We start from the raw sequence: 17129 nt of genomic DNA, 5'->3' as shown, positions 1-17129 counted from the left end.
ACAAATAGTCCTTGGGGCACAGCACGGGAAGTATCCATTTGTCTGTAGCACTGATTGAGCCCCTACTGTGTGCAGAGCACCGTGCCTCTTGCCGGGGGCCGGGCCGAGCGGGGCGGAAGGCAGGGGAGGGGCTGGGAGAGCTACCAGAGGGAGAAAGGCCTGGTTCCTGCCCTCACAGAGTTGACAACTGGCGTGCTATTGGAAAGAGATTTGCTCAGTCCCCTGAGCCCCACGGAGTGGGGGAAGCGCAGCAGATCAGCCCATCATCTTGCCTTTCCTGTTGACCAACTCACACGCCCTCAGGTGGCACTGCCCCCCTTCACAAGGTGTGCGGGCAGCTCATCTGAGAAGGTCCTGTCTGTCTGCCGCAGGGAAGGGCCCCACCCTCCCCTTCCTCTCTCCCCCAATCCCTTCTTGTTGCCTCTCACCCCAGGTCTATTACATCAACTTCACCGACTTTGCCAGCTACGAGGTGGTGGTGGACGAGAAGCCCTTCCTGCAGTGTACCCGCAGCATCGAGACGGGCAAGACCAACTACAACACTTGCTACACCGCGGGGGTCTGCCTGCTCAAAGCCCGGCAGAAGATTGCCGTGAAGATGGTGCATGCCGACATCTCTATCAATATGAGCAAGCACACCACCTTCTTTGGGGCCATCAGGCTGGGCGAGGCCCCTGCGTCCTAGATTCCCCCCCACCCCGTTTCTGTCCCTGCCCGCGCCCCTGCCCCAGGGTTGGGAGCCAGGACTCCCAGAACCTCTCAGTGCTGCTGTGGAGTGAGGTGTTATGGGTGTCGCAGCCACAGAGATCAATACCCCAGGGCTATTTATTCCCCGGGGACTCCAGGATGATGAGGCCCGCTTGACTTTCCAGAATGACCTTGAGTTCACAGGACGTTTGATGGAGCCCCAGAGTTTGCAGGAAGCAGGACCTTCTTCCTTGGCTCCATGTGTCTACTGGCTTATGGCTCAACTCTTCAACCTCAAGGTCCCTGTTGTCAGAGTGATTGTTTCTTGCACTAACGTGGGGTTTCTGGGGCAGCAGGCAAGAGAAAGCAAAGGTGGACTCCAGACCGTGGGGGCAAGCCTCTGACCCTTAGGCGCTGCCGTTCCTCTCTTGGGTAGGGCTGGGGGGCAAGGGTGGGGCGGGAGGGGAGTGGTGAAGCCTACGCAGAGGGGCGGGGAGGGGAAAGGCGGGTGCTGGTGGCAGAGACCCAGGGAGAAACCTGCCAAGCAGGCATCCTCGGTAGTGGAAGGCTTCTTGCTGCCCTGCGCTGCAGCCTGCCGGAGGGTCGGGGCCAGGGGGTGCTCTTCCCCCTGGGGCTGAGAGCCACCTCGCGGCAGCTTGCTGGGCTTTGGGGTATAGGAGGTTTGCCCTTCTCGGAGCAGTGGCAGGGAATGGCCACGCCTGCCTGCCCAAGAACCTGAAGGCATACTTGGGGCCACGTGCCTTTCACTTTGTTTACAGCCGTGTTCCACACTCAGAAAAATCTCTGGGTCCCCTTCCAATTGCCCCCTTTCCCAGCCTGACCAGAACTCCTGTCTTCTTTCGCCACAGAGCCTACCTCTGTCTAAGACAGGCGCCTTACCTGGGACCTGTGCTTATGTGAGTCTGGGATACTCTTTCGATGACCTGGGCGCAAAGAGACTTTTCCGTTTATTAAGCAACACAAATATTCATCTAGTCGAGTTGTGTCTGGGGGCAAAGGGTTGGACTGGATGACCTCCGGGAGTCCCTTCAAATTCGAATATTTAGGCAGCTTCCACGATAGCCTACGAATATTCCCAAACCCCAGCCTGCCCCCGGGGCATTAGCAAGGCAGAACTTTTCTGCCTGACCCCAAAAGGGCAAGAAGTGGGATAGGACGGTGGGTTTTTTTCCTCAAGTTTGCTGTGACCCAAGGGGTCATTAGCCTAGGCCCTATCCAAAAGGACAGCAGCCGATGCCCTACTGACCCACCTTTCTTCACTCTCGCTTCAGAAAGCCATAGCGGAGTCACCAGAGATCCCAGTGCCGATCGCCTGAATCCAGGCTCAAGAGAAGCCCAGCAGCTAGGCATCGGGCAAGGCTCTGCCCTGTAGCCAGGTCCAAAAACACCTTACCCACCCCATCCCCTGACCCCAAGTTCCCCACTGGATCATATAGTGGGACCATTCAAGGGCCTTATCTCTCACTGCCAGGGGCCAGGCTGGTTTCTGGATGCTGGGTCTAGCCCAAAGCTGGGGAAGGCCAGTGTTGTACAGTGTGCTACTGTCACTCCTGAAGTGAGTTTCCTTTGGAGGAGATGGGGATAAGTCCCTTCGGGCAGCTGAAATCCACCAAGGACAGGTATTCATTTCTCCACTGTACCTTCCGTTTCCAAACAACTGTAATGCTCGGCCCTTGGTGGGTCTGGGCCAGTGGGGGTGGGCTATGCCGCCATCGTCTGGCTGCTGATGACAGCCTTGCGACCCCAGATGGGGTGAACTTGAAGCATGCATCTGGCCCAGGCTTCTGGAAAGTGCCTTAGATAGTCCTCAGTTGTAGCGAGAACTAAAGGGATCCTCTCCTTCAGGTTTGGACAGTATTTTCTCTCTCATTATCTCCTTTGAGGATGCTATGAACCCCATTGTGTAGACAAGGCTCCGAGAGGTGAAGTGCTTTGTCCAGGATCCCAACCAGTTTAAGCTACAGGCCTGGGGCTTCAGCCAGGTCTGCCTCCAAAGCCATTCCATTATGCTGCAGCATTGTGTTGAATGTGCGGTCTAGAGAGAACCAATAAAAATGGGAATAAGGATCCCAAATCCTTCAGCATCCCAGAGAGAAACCCAGACACGTGCGTTTTCGTTCCTTGGTGGTAATTCCTTGATGTTCTTTTGGCTGCCGGGGGCTTTGTGGCAAAAAGAGTAGGACATTTCTTTGGGAAACAGCTCCTGTGGTCAGAATCGTCTTGGCACCACGTCGAAGCAGCAGGCCTCCAGTACCCACAGAACTGTATCCCTTATGCTCTTCCACCCACCCATCGTGTAAGGAGCCCCTGCTGCGGGCAAGGGCCTCCGCTGGTTGCCCTACAGACAGATCACGGGAGCTGGTCCACTTCCCACAGCTACTAAGTGACTCCTTGGCTCTTTCTACCATCCCACAGAGAGCCTTGCTCTACCAGGATGTCTCCTGATGGAGGAAAGGCCCAAGAGAGAGGCCTGGCTCTAAAGCCAGATGTGTGTGAGGAGAGGGGAGGAGGAGGCTTCCTAATTGTACCCCTAAAGGACATTCTGACACCCATCCTGAGGTCCAGCTATGGAGGGGATTATGGAGGGGCTAGGTTTCGCAGAGGACCCTGTATTCATTGTGAACCCTCAAAAGGAGCTAGAGGGAAGGAGGCGAGGAAGGAAGCAACAGACAGCTGGGGTGAAGCAATTTACTAGCGAGAGGATGTGGGAATAGATATATGGTCTGGAATGGCGCTGCTGTGAGTTCACCAGAGGGCCAGGGCTAGCGTGGAGAATGGGATGAGGACATCTGTGAGCAAGCAGATGGCAGAGGTTTCAAGGAGAATGGCATGGCAGGGGCCTTGGCCAGCTGCTTGGGCTTCAACAGCCAAGGCCGGCATAAAAGGCATTCATTGGGGGCTGCTCAGCTCCTGGTTCCTTGGGAAATGTCGTCTTTGCCTTCTGTCCCCACTCATCCATCCTGAGCCAAATTCCTTTGCCTAAGCAGGAAAGGGCTAGGAACCCTGGAGGCGAACAGAGACTTGGATCCCCGGGCAAGTACATGTGTTTTATGTAACTTCCGGTGGATGCAGAGTCAGGGACCTTTAGAGCGAGACCCAGAGGCCCAGATATGGAAGGTGACCTGGCCAAGGTGAACGAGTCCTGACCTGCAGACTCAAAGGAGTGAGGGGGTTGGAGCTGTCTCTGTCCTGCACAGACCCCTCCTTTCTTCTACCCCCAAACTCAAGGCTGGAAGTGCTTGGCCCCCTTCAGGAGCCCCACCAGGCAGGGGAAAGGGTTGCTGCAGCCACCATCAGAACTCTCTCCCGCCCCCCCGCCCCCAGGCATTCTCCCTGCCCCGGTCTCTGGACTGGAAGTCTCTGGGCTGGCCCAATACCAGGAAGTCCCGAGGCTAGCCAGCATTGCCTCAGCCTCCCTCCCTGCCCACAGAGAGGCTCTCCTAGGCCGCAGTGAGCACAAAGAAGGAAGCAGATTGTTTCTTTTAACTCCTGTTGGGGCTCTCTCTAAGGGGATTCAGGATGTGCCATTTCTTGATTCAAAAAACTTTCACCTGGGGTGGGGGGGTGGCTTTGTGGTGAGAATGGCCTGGAGCAGGCCCCGTGCTGCTTTGGGGGGTCGGCATCCAGTGTGAGATACTATGTATATAAACTATATATAATGTATATAAACTGGGATGTAAGTTTGTGTAAATTAATGGTTTGTTCTTTGCAAATAAAGCTTTTTTCCTCCCCCCATTCTCGAAATCGACTTAAGCGCTTCCTGTGTGCCAGGTGCTTCTTGGCAAGTGTGGCCACACATCAGCTAGGGGAAGGGCCAAGGCACCCATCTCAGAGGGGGCAACCAAAAGAAGGAGGTCTGAAGTTCCTGTCAGAACCTCCCACATCCTGTCTGTGTCCCAGACCACACACGCCCCCATCCCTGTCACCTTAGGTCTTTTCTTGTCACTGCCTGTCCAGTAAGCTAGAGGTCCTGCAGGAAAGAACCACTGTCCCAAGGCAGAGACACAGCATGGAGGTTCCCTCAGCCTGATGCTGCAGCATCCATAACAGACATTTCAGGCCTGAGCCCCTAACAGCTTGGGAAGATGCAGCCTCCAGCTCCCCATGATGTATCATCCCATTTTGCGGATGAGGAGACCAATGCTCAGGAAGTTTAAGTAGGTCACCCAAGGTCACCCAACTATAGAAGGCTACTTCAACGTTCAAAGAGCTGCTGACAAGATCTTACACTGTACACTTTCTTTTAAACATAGAGATGCCGTGAAATTGAGGGCAGAGTCTGCTCAAGGATAGGAAGTGGGCAAAGTGATTGGAGGAGGATGATTTGGGGTAGCTGTCCAATGTACAAAGGTCAATCACATTCAGTATCATCGGCCTTCCCAGTAGCCTCTGAGGTAAGCAGGGGAGGGATTCTGGGTCCCGTGTTACAGGTGAGGAAGCTCAGGCTCAGAAATGACAGATTGTCCCATGTCACATGGCTTGAAGGCGGTGGAGCCTGAACTCCCAAGCCAGCAGGAGCCTCGATGCCAGGAGATGGGACTGTTTGAGAGCTAGAGAAGCAAAGCCATGAACAGGGATCCTAGGCCCGTAAAACCAATGAGTTGGACCACAAGCAGTATCAGAAGAGGAGCTATATTATTTTATTTCCTCAGTACTGATGCTGAGTGGCCGTGCGTGAGGGAGACTTCAAGATACCTCTCGCCTAGGGCTTTCCCTGCCTTTTGGGGCTGTTTCCCTTGTAGCCCCAAGGTAAAGGCAGAGAAGAGCTGGAAGGCAGCTAGAGATGAAGGAAGAAGAGGGGCCTAGAGGACAGCCTCCTCATATTGAGGACTCGCCAAATCAGGAGCAGGAGGCCCACATGTGACACTGGTCCTCCTGTTTCACAGGTTCTACACCTTCCAGCCAGGCCGAGAAGCTGCTGGTGATGTCTGTCAAATGAGCACCAGTTCCTGGGTCTCTGAGATGCCATATTTGGTCTTATGCTGGTCATAGAGTTTGCGTAGGGCGTCGATATAGAGTGCGTGGTACTTAGCCACCGTCTCCTGGCTCGGGTTCTCAATCTTGGGCAGTGGTAGCGGCTTCCCGACTGCGACGGGAGACAGAGAAGGGAAAAGCATCAGAACAGCTCACTCCTCAGAATGGGCCTCAGCCCTCAAGCCCAGGGTCTCCCCGCCCTTCCCCCCACCATGCCCCTCATCCTAGTCCACCTCTCTGCCTCTGGACACGGCCAGAGCCAAGGTCCAGCCCCAGAACTGGATCCTATATCCTAGACGTGGCTCCCAGTGGACGGGCTCACTCACCAACCGTGGTTACGGGCCGGGCATAGGGCAGTAGGCCCCATGAGTTCTCCGTGAAGCCACGCCCATAGAAAGCACAAGGGTAGATGTGTACCATACGCTTCATCCACTTCTGGAAGTGATTCACCAAGCCCCCAGGAGTGAAAATGTACTGATTGTAGAGGTCTGTCTCCCCAAAGGCATAGGCAGGGATTAGAGGAACTCTGCAGAGGAAAGGCATATCCTTCGATGGCCGGATGTGCTACCAGCGGCCCCTGGGTCTGCCTATAGGCTTCTCGGCCCGTGACTTAGCTGGGCCTAGATCCAGGCTAAGTGTGAGGGCCCCGCTGTCTACCCCGGGCTGCCTGTGGGGGCAAAGTAGCAGCAAGCTAAAGGAAGCAAGTCCCAGACCCTCCTGTGAACCCACGGGTCTGAAACACTGGAGAGGAGAACCAAGGGCCATTTCATTTCACTTTCTTCCCTTTATCCCCACAGCAGTTTTGGTTCTCTCTGACGTGAGCTTGCAGCCTGTGGCCTTTTATAGAGGGACTGGCCCAGACAAGACGCTAGGGTGAGAAAGAAGAGCCGAGGGCTAGCCCTCTAGCCTCTCCTCATAAGCAGAAATGCCTCGAGGACCCGGCCCAGTCTCTACTCCAACACAGAAGCAGGTTTCCACCTCCCTTTTTAGGTATCATTTCCTCAAAATCCCTTACTCCTTCCATGCTGGGCTTTCGGAGCCCCTCTCCCCATTCTGGACCAGAGCCGTCCTTACCCATGATGAAGGGCCACGCGTACAAAGCCAGTCCGATTCTTCAAGACCAGGGTGGTAGAGCCTGGCAGGCTGTATCTGCACTCAGCCAGGCCACCAACCACCACAATCAGCATGTTGCCTGTGCCTTTATGTGTGAGCAGAAAGTCCATGGAGGCTCGACTCACAGAGCAGATCCCTGGTCGGGAGCGGGGGGCAGTGCAGAAAACACCAAAAGCTCATTGGCCACTTCCCAAACCTCCTAACTTCCCTCCCTACCTCTTCAAAGGAGGGGAGAGCCTCATGTCAGGCGGGTGAGCCTAAGGTAGCTTTCTAAGACCAGACAGGACCACCGAGTTGGCCTTGCTCTCTCCCATTCCCCCAACACTTCTCCCTCGGGGAGCCATGTTTCCTTTGGCTTTATGTCTTAGGGGCCAACTCACCTGAAGACATGACATAATCTCTGAGAAGCGGCACCCAGAAGAAGACTCCCAGTGTGAGAACATAAGGAGTGATACCGGGAAAGATCTTGCAGAAGCCTGAGGAGTCTGTGGCAAAGTGGCCAAAGAATGAGTGGGCAAAAAGCCCATGAGGGTGGCACGCAAGGATGTAGTTGTGGTTGGGGGAGATATCATGAGTCTTCAAAAGCTGTGGAGGAGAGTGGAGTCAGGAGGGGTACAGGCAAGGAGGAGTACTCCTCTTCCGGCCAGAGACCGGAAAGGGAAAGGGCTGCTATGTCCTGTGAGGCAGTTGGGTACCACACAGCAACATGGAGCATCATTCCCATGGGTCTCGATGGGAATGATGCCCCCAACCTCCACCCTGGCCCAACTGCTGGCACCAGAGTTGGGGCTAGGCCCAGGACCCAAGTAGGGGGACCTGGGCCTACTCACCTTGAGAGGAAAGTAATCACAGTACTGTTTCCATATGCACCATCTCCTCACACAGGCTATCCGGCGGCCACCTGAAAACAGAGCCAAGGTAGCCACGTTTTGCCCACCTCCACCATCTTCTTCAGAGCCCCTTTGGGCCAGCCACAGGGTGGCCCCTCACCCCCTGCTGTTGCCTGGCCTTGTAAGTGACAACTGGGATGAGCGATGTCACATCAGGGCCAATTTAGGACAGGCCTAGCTTGCTGCTTTACTAGCTGCTTTTCCCCTCATCCGCTCCAGTTCTGATCTGGGCCTTTGCAGCACTTTGAAAAGGCCCCTTCCCTCAGCTTCTCTAACCCAGGGATGGAGGGACAGGCTAAAGGGCTGCCTGGGAATTAGCCAGAACCTCTCAGGACTATCAGGAGAAGAGAGAAAAGAGCATGTGGCCAGTCACAACACAGCCCCAGAGGGGCCCTTACCTCGCTGGGGGGTCTTCCAGTCAAAAGCCAGCCAGGTGAGGATGAGCACAGTGACAGGCCAGTAGGGCGTGAACAGCACCAGGTAGAGATTGACAAAGACTACGGTGATTGCTGGAGGGAGCCCAGCGCAGAGTTAATGAATTGTGAACCGTCCTCCATACTTTCCCTCCCTCTGGGGGCTCTCCACCCCAAGGTTACACACACTCTCACTGAACACTCTCGCTTCATCACCCTAGCACCTGTTCCCAGCCCTCCATATCCTCTCTGTCCTGGGGGCCCTGTTTCGGATCTGGAAGGCAGCTGTGCCCCATGCAGTAAGCCCTCTGCTCCCCAGGACCTGCTCTGGCCCTGCTCTGGGCTGTGCTCCATGGCAGGGAGCCACCGATGGGCCGCTCCGATCTAACCATCGGAGGCTGGGAGTCTAGGAAAGACAGAGCCAGGAACGGTTTTCCTCCGCCTCACATTTTCCTCTCCAGATCTTCTCTGTGAGGCATCAGTGGAGGGAATACCAGAGAAAGAGAAGACCCAACTTCAGCCAGGCTGGGAGCGCCCAAGTTGGCAATTGAGAGACAAAGGACAATGCAAGCTGGGACCCAATAAGGTACTGGGCTGTGTTAGGCTCCGGTAAGATAGGAGTGCTGTAGGATAGAGTAGTTAGGACAGACTTCATGGAGACGAGTCCTCGGGAGCCACACCCACTCAGAATTATGACCGGACTCCTTTTTTAAAACAGCTGTGAATAAGACCGCGTGAGAGAAAGTGGGTAAAAGCAAAGGCTAGACCCACAGCAACTTCTTTCAAGATACATCTCCAAAAGCTAGTGAAACAAAAGCAAAAATGAACTTTTGGGACTTCATCAAGATAAAAAGCTTCTGCACAGCAAAGGAAACAGTCAACAAAACAAAGAGGCAACCCATAGAATGGGAGAAGATATTTGCAAATGACACTACAGATAAAGGGCTGGTATCCAAGATCTATAAAGAACTTCTCAAACTCAACACCCAAAAAACAAATAATCAAGTCAAAAAGTGGGCAGAAAATATGAAAAGACACTTCTCTGAAGAAGACATACAAATGGCTAACAGACACATGAAAAAATGTTCATCATCATTAGCCATCAGGGAAATCCAAATCAAAACCACATTGAGATACCACCTTACACCAGTTAGAATGGCAAAAATGGACAGGGAAAGAAACAACAAATGTTGGAGAGGTTGTGGAGAAAGGGGAACCCTCTTACACTGTTGGTGGGAATGCAAGTTGGTACAGCCACTCTGGAAAACAGTGTGGAGGTGTCTCAAAAATTTAAAAATAGAGCTACCCTATGACCCAGCAATTGCACTCCTGGGTATTTACCCCAAAGACACAGATGTAGTGAAAAGAAGGGCCATATGCACCCCAATGTTCAAAGCAGCAATGTCCGCAATAGCCAAACTGTGGAAAGAGCCGAGATGCCCTTCAACAGATGAATGGATAAAGAAGATGTGGTCCATATATACCATGGAATATTACTCAGCCATCAGAAAGGATGAATACCCAACTTTTACATCCACATGGATGGGACTGGAGGAGATTATGCTAAGTGAAATAAGTTAAGCAGAGAAAGTCAATTATCATATGGTTTCACTTATTTGTGGAACATAAGGAATAGCATGGAGGACACTAGGAGAAGGAAGGGAAAAATGAGGGCGGCGGAACTGGAGGGAGAGATGAACCATGAGAGACTATGGACTCTGAGAAACAGGGTTTTAGAGGGGAGGGGGGTGGGGGGATTGGTTAGCCCAGTGATGGGTATTAAGGAGGGCACGCACTGCATGGAGCACTGGCTGTTATACGAAAATGGATCGTGGATCACCACATCAAAAACTAATGATGTATTGTATGGTGACTAACATAACATAATAAAATTTTTTTAAAAATCACAATAAAAAAAAGCAAAGGCTAGAAAAGACAGGACACACTTCTAATTGAGCATGGCAGACTGGACACAGTTTTTTTGTTTTTTATCTTGACTGCTTGCCAAGGCCTCATGAAAATTACCCTAAGAGTGTTTTATTATTTTTTTAATTTTTTATTATGTTAATCACCATACATCATTAGTTTTTGATGTAGACTTCGATGATTCATTGTTTGCATATAACACCCAGTGCTCCATGCAGAACATGCCCTCTCTAATACCCATCACCAGGCTAACCCATCCTCCCACCACCCCCCAGAACCCTCAGTTTGTTTTTCAGAGTCCATCATCTCTCATGGTTCGTCTCCCCCTCCGATTCCCCCCCCCATTCTTCCCCTCCTGCTATCTTCTTCTTCTTTTTTTTTTTAACATATATTGTATTATTTGTTTCAGAGGTACAGATCTGTGATTCAACAGTCTTGCACAATTCACAGCACTCACCATAGCACATACCCTCCCCAATGTCTATCACCCAGCCACCCCATCCCTCCCACCCCCCACCACTCCAGCAACACTGTTTCCTGAGATTAAGAATTCCTCATATCAGTGAGGTCATATGTTACATGTCTTTCTCTGATTGACTTATTTCGCTCAGCATAACACTCTCCAGTTCCATCCACGTCATTGCAAATGGCAAGATCTCATTCCTTTTGATGGCTGCATAATATTCCATTGTATATATATACCACCTGTTCTTTATCCATTCATCTGTTGATGGACATCTTGGCTCTTTCCACAGTTTGGCTTTGTGGACATTGCTGCTATAAACAGTGACCCTAAGAGTGTTTTAAAAGATATAGCTCTGCAATGAGAAAAGGAATTCGAGAGATACCAACAACAGTGGATGAGAGACACCAGCAAAATGTCTGCATGCTGGAAAGTAGATGAAGGAGGGAGTAACTGACTTCAAACAAAGAAAACTGAAACCTGGTCACCCACCAGGGGAATGGCCACAAGAGCAAAGCCTGTTTGTGCTGGAAAATCTGGGGAAGACTCAGAATCTCGAGCCAGCAGGTGTGACACAAAAGCAGTGTGAGGCACGGGGCTTGACTGAAAGTTTACCAAAGAGGAAGTTAGAGCTCCAGTCTCCTTCCCTCCCTTACACAGTCGGACGATGGGAGGACTACTCTCTGCAAAATGGAGCCAGAGAGACTCTAGCCTCAGACACTTAACACTAGACACAGACAGCTAAGATACTCTGTATGCAGCCAAATTATTAATCAAGCACGAAAGGAGAATAAAGACAATCTCAGACATACGGTCTCAGATGGTTTGTCTCCCATGTCTCTTTCTCAGGAAACTACTGGAGGATGTGCTCCATCAAGATAAGGGAGTCAACCAAGACAGAGGAAGGCATGGGATCCAGGAGGAGCAAAAAGAGCCAACGAAGGAAGGAAGTGACCAGGGCCAGGGCTAGGGTGAAGCAAGCCAGGTGCCTAGGACACAAAATTTAAGAAAACACTCCCGGGGTCAAGCAAGTCCTGACGCAACACTTGCACAACCTGGAGAGCGAGCACCTTCTTAAACTGTGCACCCATGATGCCTCAGGGACCTGGAAGTGAGAGAGATGCATAAGAAGACCATGTTGCGTAACAGGAGAATGCTGGGCTCCAGTACCCATGCCCTCCAGAAAATAAACAGCGGGGGAGGACCTATAGGTTCCTGATGTGTTCACACATATGGAGAGGTTACTGTGTCTGTGGAGAGTTTGAAGATGAATTCGTAGTCAATAGATATCTAATAGATAACAAAAGAAATTTAAAACGAGGCGACTATGAGTTCCAGGGAAAACAGAAAGTTGCAACAAGCTAGGAAGCATGCTCTCAGTATGGCTCTGCTAGGGATATTCCTAGTCATAGACACTGAACCAAAACCTGTGCTATCACAATCTCGGGAGGATGGAGGAAGAGGAAAGATCCAGCAACAGTGCGTAGAGCCAAATTCTCATCTTCCATACCAGGAAGTCAGTGACAACGTCTAAAGTTGTTCAATCAGAAATACTATAGTAATCTGTAGGAAATTTTAAGTAGTAAAATGTAGACCCCTGGAGATGAATACCAGAAGAAAGAGCTAACAAAGTTGAAAGAGGCTGCCTCTAGGGAACAGATCTAAGGCCAGCCATTTTAGCCTTTTGATGTGCTCCTTATAAGACTATTGGACTTTTTTGAGAAAGAGAGGCATGGGTCTAGTCCAGAAGAGACCTCCCTGTTTCCCCGAGGCTTTGCTCAACCCAGACAGTGTCGGGGACATCTTGCGGGGCAGTGTGGCCTCGGGCGGAGTGCCCGGGCAGTGAGATGAGGCCCGGATCCGCCATGTCCCATGAGTGTGAGCTCAGACAAGTCGCTGAACTTCATCTGCCAACTGGGATTCACACTGTCAATATCTGTCTGCCTTCTCTTCCTCACAGACTTGGCATGAGGGTCTCCTCTCTAGGCCTTCAGGGTCCAAAGAGATAGGATTCCATGCACAGGGTGAAGAGCTGGGAAGGCTCCAAGGCACCATTTGCTCCACCCGGCCCGCGTGAGCTGGCAAGAGGAGGGGGGCACTGGAACCCCCATCTCCTGAGGCCAGGCCTAGAGCCCTTCTGCCTGCTCCGCACTACCTCTCTGTACGCCCCACAGTCGGACTCTAATGAAGGGCTCCCTGGGACGGTTTTCTCCCTGTACTCCTGTTCCTTCCGGCCACTCTCCTCCTTCAGCCTCCTCTGCCAGCTCACATCAGGCCCTAAGCCCTCCGTCTTGCCTCTTCCGTTTCTCTCGCTCATGTCTTCTGATCATCAAGCTGTATTAATTCTATTCCAATTTTTCCAATCTCCCCTTTTCTCCCCTCTTGTCTGCATCCCGGTTACTACTGGTCTGGTCCAAATCACTTCTCTCACCCGGATGGTTGCAACGGCCTCTTCCTATAACCGGTGCGCTATACAGAGCGAGAGTGATCTCTTGAAAACTCAAACCTGAAGCTGTCGCCCTGTGCCAAACCCTATCACAGCTCCTCATGGCCCTCAGGAGAAAAGTCCAAACTCTTGTCCTTAGTTGACGGTTCCCTGCACAATTGTCCCCTGTCTGCTTCTCCAGCGTCCTCTTTCTCCTGTCTCTCATTCATTTATTCGATGAGTGTTGAGCATCAGTTCTGGGCCTCTTGCCCTCATCCCACTTAGCCACCGGCAGCTCCTTGAATGCTTTATGCTCTCCCTCATCCTAGCCTTGTCGCGGGTTACCCACTCTCTGCCCTGAACACTCCTCCTTCCTCACCTACTTCCTATGTGCCCTTCAAGAGTCAACTCATTCGGGAGAAAAACGGGCAAAGGTCAAGAATGGGCAGTTAACAGAAATTTAAAATGAGGCAATTACAAATTAAAGCATGCCTCTGGCTTAGCATGTGCTCCAGGGACGTGTCCAGACCCAGCTTCGAGGAGCAGCAGTGAATGAGCTGATGCAAGATTCATGGGCTGGAATCGGGTCCTTGTGGGCTCAACTCCCAGGCCAGCTCCTCTGCTTCCTCACTGTGTGATCTTGGACAGACCACTTAACGCCTCATGCGCCTCAGCGCCCTCATCTGTACAAATGGAGGTTATTAGCCACACAAGGGGCTCAGAACAGTGCCTGACACGAGAAAAGGGTGCAATTAATGTTAGCTAATGTTATGAGTGTTCGTGCTTATTATGTGTGTGTAGCTATTAGTATATATTATTATGCATAATGATAGCTTCTACCTCATAAGGCTGGCAGGAGCCTACAAGGAAATAATAGGTGTGAAAATACCTGGTACAAAGTACCTAATACATATGAATTCCTTTCTGCTGGTCTCTTCCAGCTCTGACTGCTAATCATTCCTAGGTTAACACTGCTCTTTTCGGCACAGAGGGGTCTTGGTGCCCATTCCAAGCAGGTCTCTGAGCCTCCCATTCCCTGTCCTCTAGCCCAGTCTCCCTATTCACTGGCAAGCTCCAGACTCCCAAGACCTACCTGCATTCTTTCTTCCCAGATATCTTTTTTTTTTGCATTTTTTAAATTTTATTATGTTATGTTAATCACCATACGTTACATCATTAGTTTTTGATGTAGTGTTCCATGATTCATTGTTTGCGTATAACACCCAGTGCTCCATTCAATACGTGCCCTCCTTAATACCCATCACCGGGCTAACCCATCCCCCCACCCCCCTCCTCTCTAGTTAAGATATCCCTTCCCAGATATCTTCACAAGGTCATTTGGTTCATACCCTTGCCTCCAGCTTGTCCTCACCTAGACCACCTGACAAACGAGAATTTTTTTTCCAGCCTCCCCCCACCCACACACACACACACAGGGCTGCTTTGCTTCAGCACCCAGAACACAGCGTCCAGTGGATATGTAACTTTCACAAAGTGTTTGTGGTGTAGACAATGGGGGGAAATGGATGAACTGCTCTGGGCAATGGGCTTTCAGAGCCTCCGGCTGCCACCAGGCAGCTCTCCCCCATGGATGGCCGGTTCAAGTGCATGAGGCTGTAGCTAAGTCCTTTTCCTTGGGTAGCCTCAATGGAACTGCTCCCCATCTTCCTCAAACATGCCCTGCATGCCCCAGTGTAGACCGAGGAGGGCTCACCATACACATTTGCATCAAGGCTTGCTTGCACACACTCAGATGCACCCCTGCATAGGCACACACCCGTATGTGCACACACATACCCTCGTGTACTGCACTCAGAGATTCACGAGTACCATTCCCAGGCAAGTCAGGTGAGAGGCTGAGGTGACCAGTCCTCCGGATTTGCTTGGAACAACCCAGGTTTTGGCATTCAAAACCCTGCTCAACCCTAAAACCCCTCAGTCCTGGGCATACCATAGCAGGTGGTCACCCTACGGAAAGCTGAAGACTCACCGATAATAAAGATACTCAAGGCCCACTGGAAAAGAGCAAAAACCTCCAGGGCAATCTTAAGGTCCTTCTTGGAGGGCAAGAGCATCATGCTCAGGGTCTCAGGGTCTCCAGGTAAGTGCTGCTCCTTTGGCTTCCCAGCCCCTATTGCTCAGGAGCCTTTGAGGTTTCCTCTCTTCATGCTTTCTTCTCCAGCCCCCAGTTAGTCTCCACCCCCCACCCCCACCCCTGCACTTGATGGCAGGGACACATGCCGCCTCTGCTTGCCCAGCTCCTTCCAGCTGTCTTCTCACCTGCACTTTTACCCACTTAGGTGCAGCCTGGGCCGAGATTGTGACACCCCCCTGGCTCACATGTGTAGAGAAACGTGGATGAAGCTCTGGTGTGGGAAGTGAGTGGGAGGGGCTTGGGGCTGACGAGGGATCTCCAGAGCCAGAGTAGACGGGGGAGAGAGGCGGGCAGCAAGGAGCCCAGGGCGCCCTACCACCGAGTGGCCTGCATTTCTGTTTATGAGGCCCAGCTGTGTGGGGGTTCTCCCATTGACAATCTGATTGCAGGGGAGGAGAGAGGAGGCCAGAGGCCATGCCTAGAAATACCTTTGGTCATTTGGTCAGTCGCAGAGAACTCATTTCTCCCCGTGAACAGACATCAGATACAGGTCTACGAGCGTAGGGTATGCTGCATAATTTTTTGGTGTTGAATGAATAAATAAATGTGAGTACCTATCAAATTATTCTGTGTACTTGAAATTCCAGAACAGGCAAAAAAATAATCTATTGTGAAAAAAATCAGAGTGGTGGTTGCCCGTGCTAGCGAATTGACTAGGAAGGGGCATGATGGAAATTTGGGGGGTGACGACGATGTTCTCCATCCTGACAGAGCTTTGAGTTACACAGGTCAAAAACTCATTTGTCAAAGCTCAGCAAGAGTATACTTAAGATGTACGCATTTCTCTACATGTCAATTTTACCTAAAAAGCAAACAAATATGGAATTCTTAATGCTGAAGTATTTAGGGGAAAAGGATGCTGATGGCTACAATTTACTCTGACCTGCATATAAGATGTATTGATGGAGGGACAGAGAAATATATGGATAGATAGATGTACAATAAATCAAATGTAGCAAAACATTATTTGTACAATCTAAGTGGTGGGTGTCTACTGGTCAATTCTTTCAACTATTCTGTAGGTTTGAAATATTTTTAAAATAGAATTTGGCCAACAAAGGTGCCTCAAAGTCAATATTAAAACTTAATTTAAGGGACGCCTGGGTGGCTCAGGCGGTTAGGCGTCTGCCTTTGGCTCGGGTCATGATCCCGGGGTCCTGGGATCAAGTCCCGCATCGGGTTCTTTCCTCTGCAGAGACCCTGCTTCTCCCTCTCCCTCTGCCTGCCACTCCCCCTGCTTGTGCTCCCTTTCTCTTCCCCCCTTCCCTGACAAATAAATAAGGAAAAAAACCCCTTAATTTAAAAAATGTGATTAGTCCATGCCTGCACATGTGTACATGTGGCTTTTGCATGTGCATATATAGGTACAAAGGGAAAACTGTCTAGCTATCAACTTACAATTATATTTCCACATCAGTAGGCGGCATCTCCAAGCATGTGTCTGTGTGCTCTGGGCATGTGTGAGTCTGACAGCATCTAAGTCCAGCCAGGTGTGTGCTGAGTCAAGTGGATGAAATTGTGAAAGACTGGGAGGGTTTCCTGAGGCAACATATAATTACTTAAGGCATAGGATATGCCACGGACTGTTCTAGGCAGCTGGGTTAGATCAGTGAGCAAAACACATTTTAAAAATTCATGCTTTTGCAAAGTATACATTCTGCTAAGCAAAGACGGATGATAGAAATTAATTAACTAATTCCATAGTGTATTATAAGGTAGTAAGTGCTATGAGAAAAAGAAAAAGCGCTTGAGCAGCATAAGAAGGATCCGGAGTGCCGGTGGGGGCGAGGAGGAATTAGGCAGGAAGAGCAAGCTTTACAGTTTTAAAAGGGAATGCCACACAGAAAAGGTGGCATTTGGGCAAAGGCTTGAAAGAGGTGAGGAAGTGAGCCATGTGGATGTCTGAACTGAGAATGCTCCAGGCAGAGGGCACAGCCAGGGCACAGACCCTAAGGTGGGGTGTGTCTGACAGGTTTTGAGGCGCAGAAGACTCTAGCTGGGTGAGGAAAGAAGCGGAGGAAGGAGAAGCCAGAGAGCTTGGTAGGGCCCGATGGTGTGCAGC

General features: G+C 51.1%; 2 protein-coding genes across 4 annotated transcripts in view; one reads left to right on the top strand and one right to left on the bottom strand.

The window, feature by feature from the left end:
* EDA (ectodysplasin A) overlaps window positions 1-1109 on the top strand; it is a 414154-nt gene extending 413045 nt beyond the window's left edge. For both annotated transcript variants that reach the window (XM_078065069.1, XM_078065068.1), the window contains exon 8: window positions 434-1109. In XM_078065069.1, the coding sequence (XP_077921195.1) occupies window positions 434-685 (252 nt within the window). In that variant the 3' untranslated portion in view covers window positions 686-1109. The remainder of the gene's footprint in view (window positions 1-433) is intronic.
* Window positions 1110-5326: 4217 nt separating this feature from the next.
* On the bottom strand, window positions 5327-15037 carry AWAT2 (acyl-CoA wax alcohol acyltransferase 2). Of its 2 annotated transcripts, XM_036085139.2 has the most exons (7): window positions 14903-15037; window positions 8084-8194; window positions 7626-7696; window positions 7176-7380; window positions 6757-6931; window positions 6009-6208; window positions 5327-5794 (listed from the first exon to the last, which is right to left on the bottom strand). In XM_036085139.2, exons 1-7 carry the CDS (start codon window positions 14988-14990, stop codon window positions 5640-5642), a joined length of 1005 nt encoding a protein of 334 aa, XP_035941032.1. In that variant the 5' UTR covers window positions 14991-15037; the 3' UTR covers window positions 5327-5639. The 2 variants fall into 2 exon arrangements, with proteins under 2 accessions (XP_035941032.1, XP_035941033.1); XM_036085140.2 differs by lacking the exon at window positions 8084-8194 and having other exon boundaries at window positions 14903-15035.
* Window positions 15038-17129: the final 2092 nt, after the last annotated feature.

Source organism: Halichoerus grypus, chromosome X (assembly GCF_964656455.1).
Source record: "Halichoerus grypus chromosome X, mHalGry1.hap1.1, whole genome shotgun sequence".
Classification (NCBI taxonomy): domain Eukaryota; kingdom Metazoa; phylum Chordata; class Mammalia; order Carnivora; family Phocidae; genus Halichoerus; species Halichoerus grypus.
The sequence above is the reverse complement of the archived record's forward strand: the minus strand, read 5'-3'. Positions and strand labels throughout refer to the sequence as shown.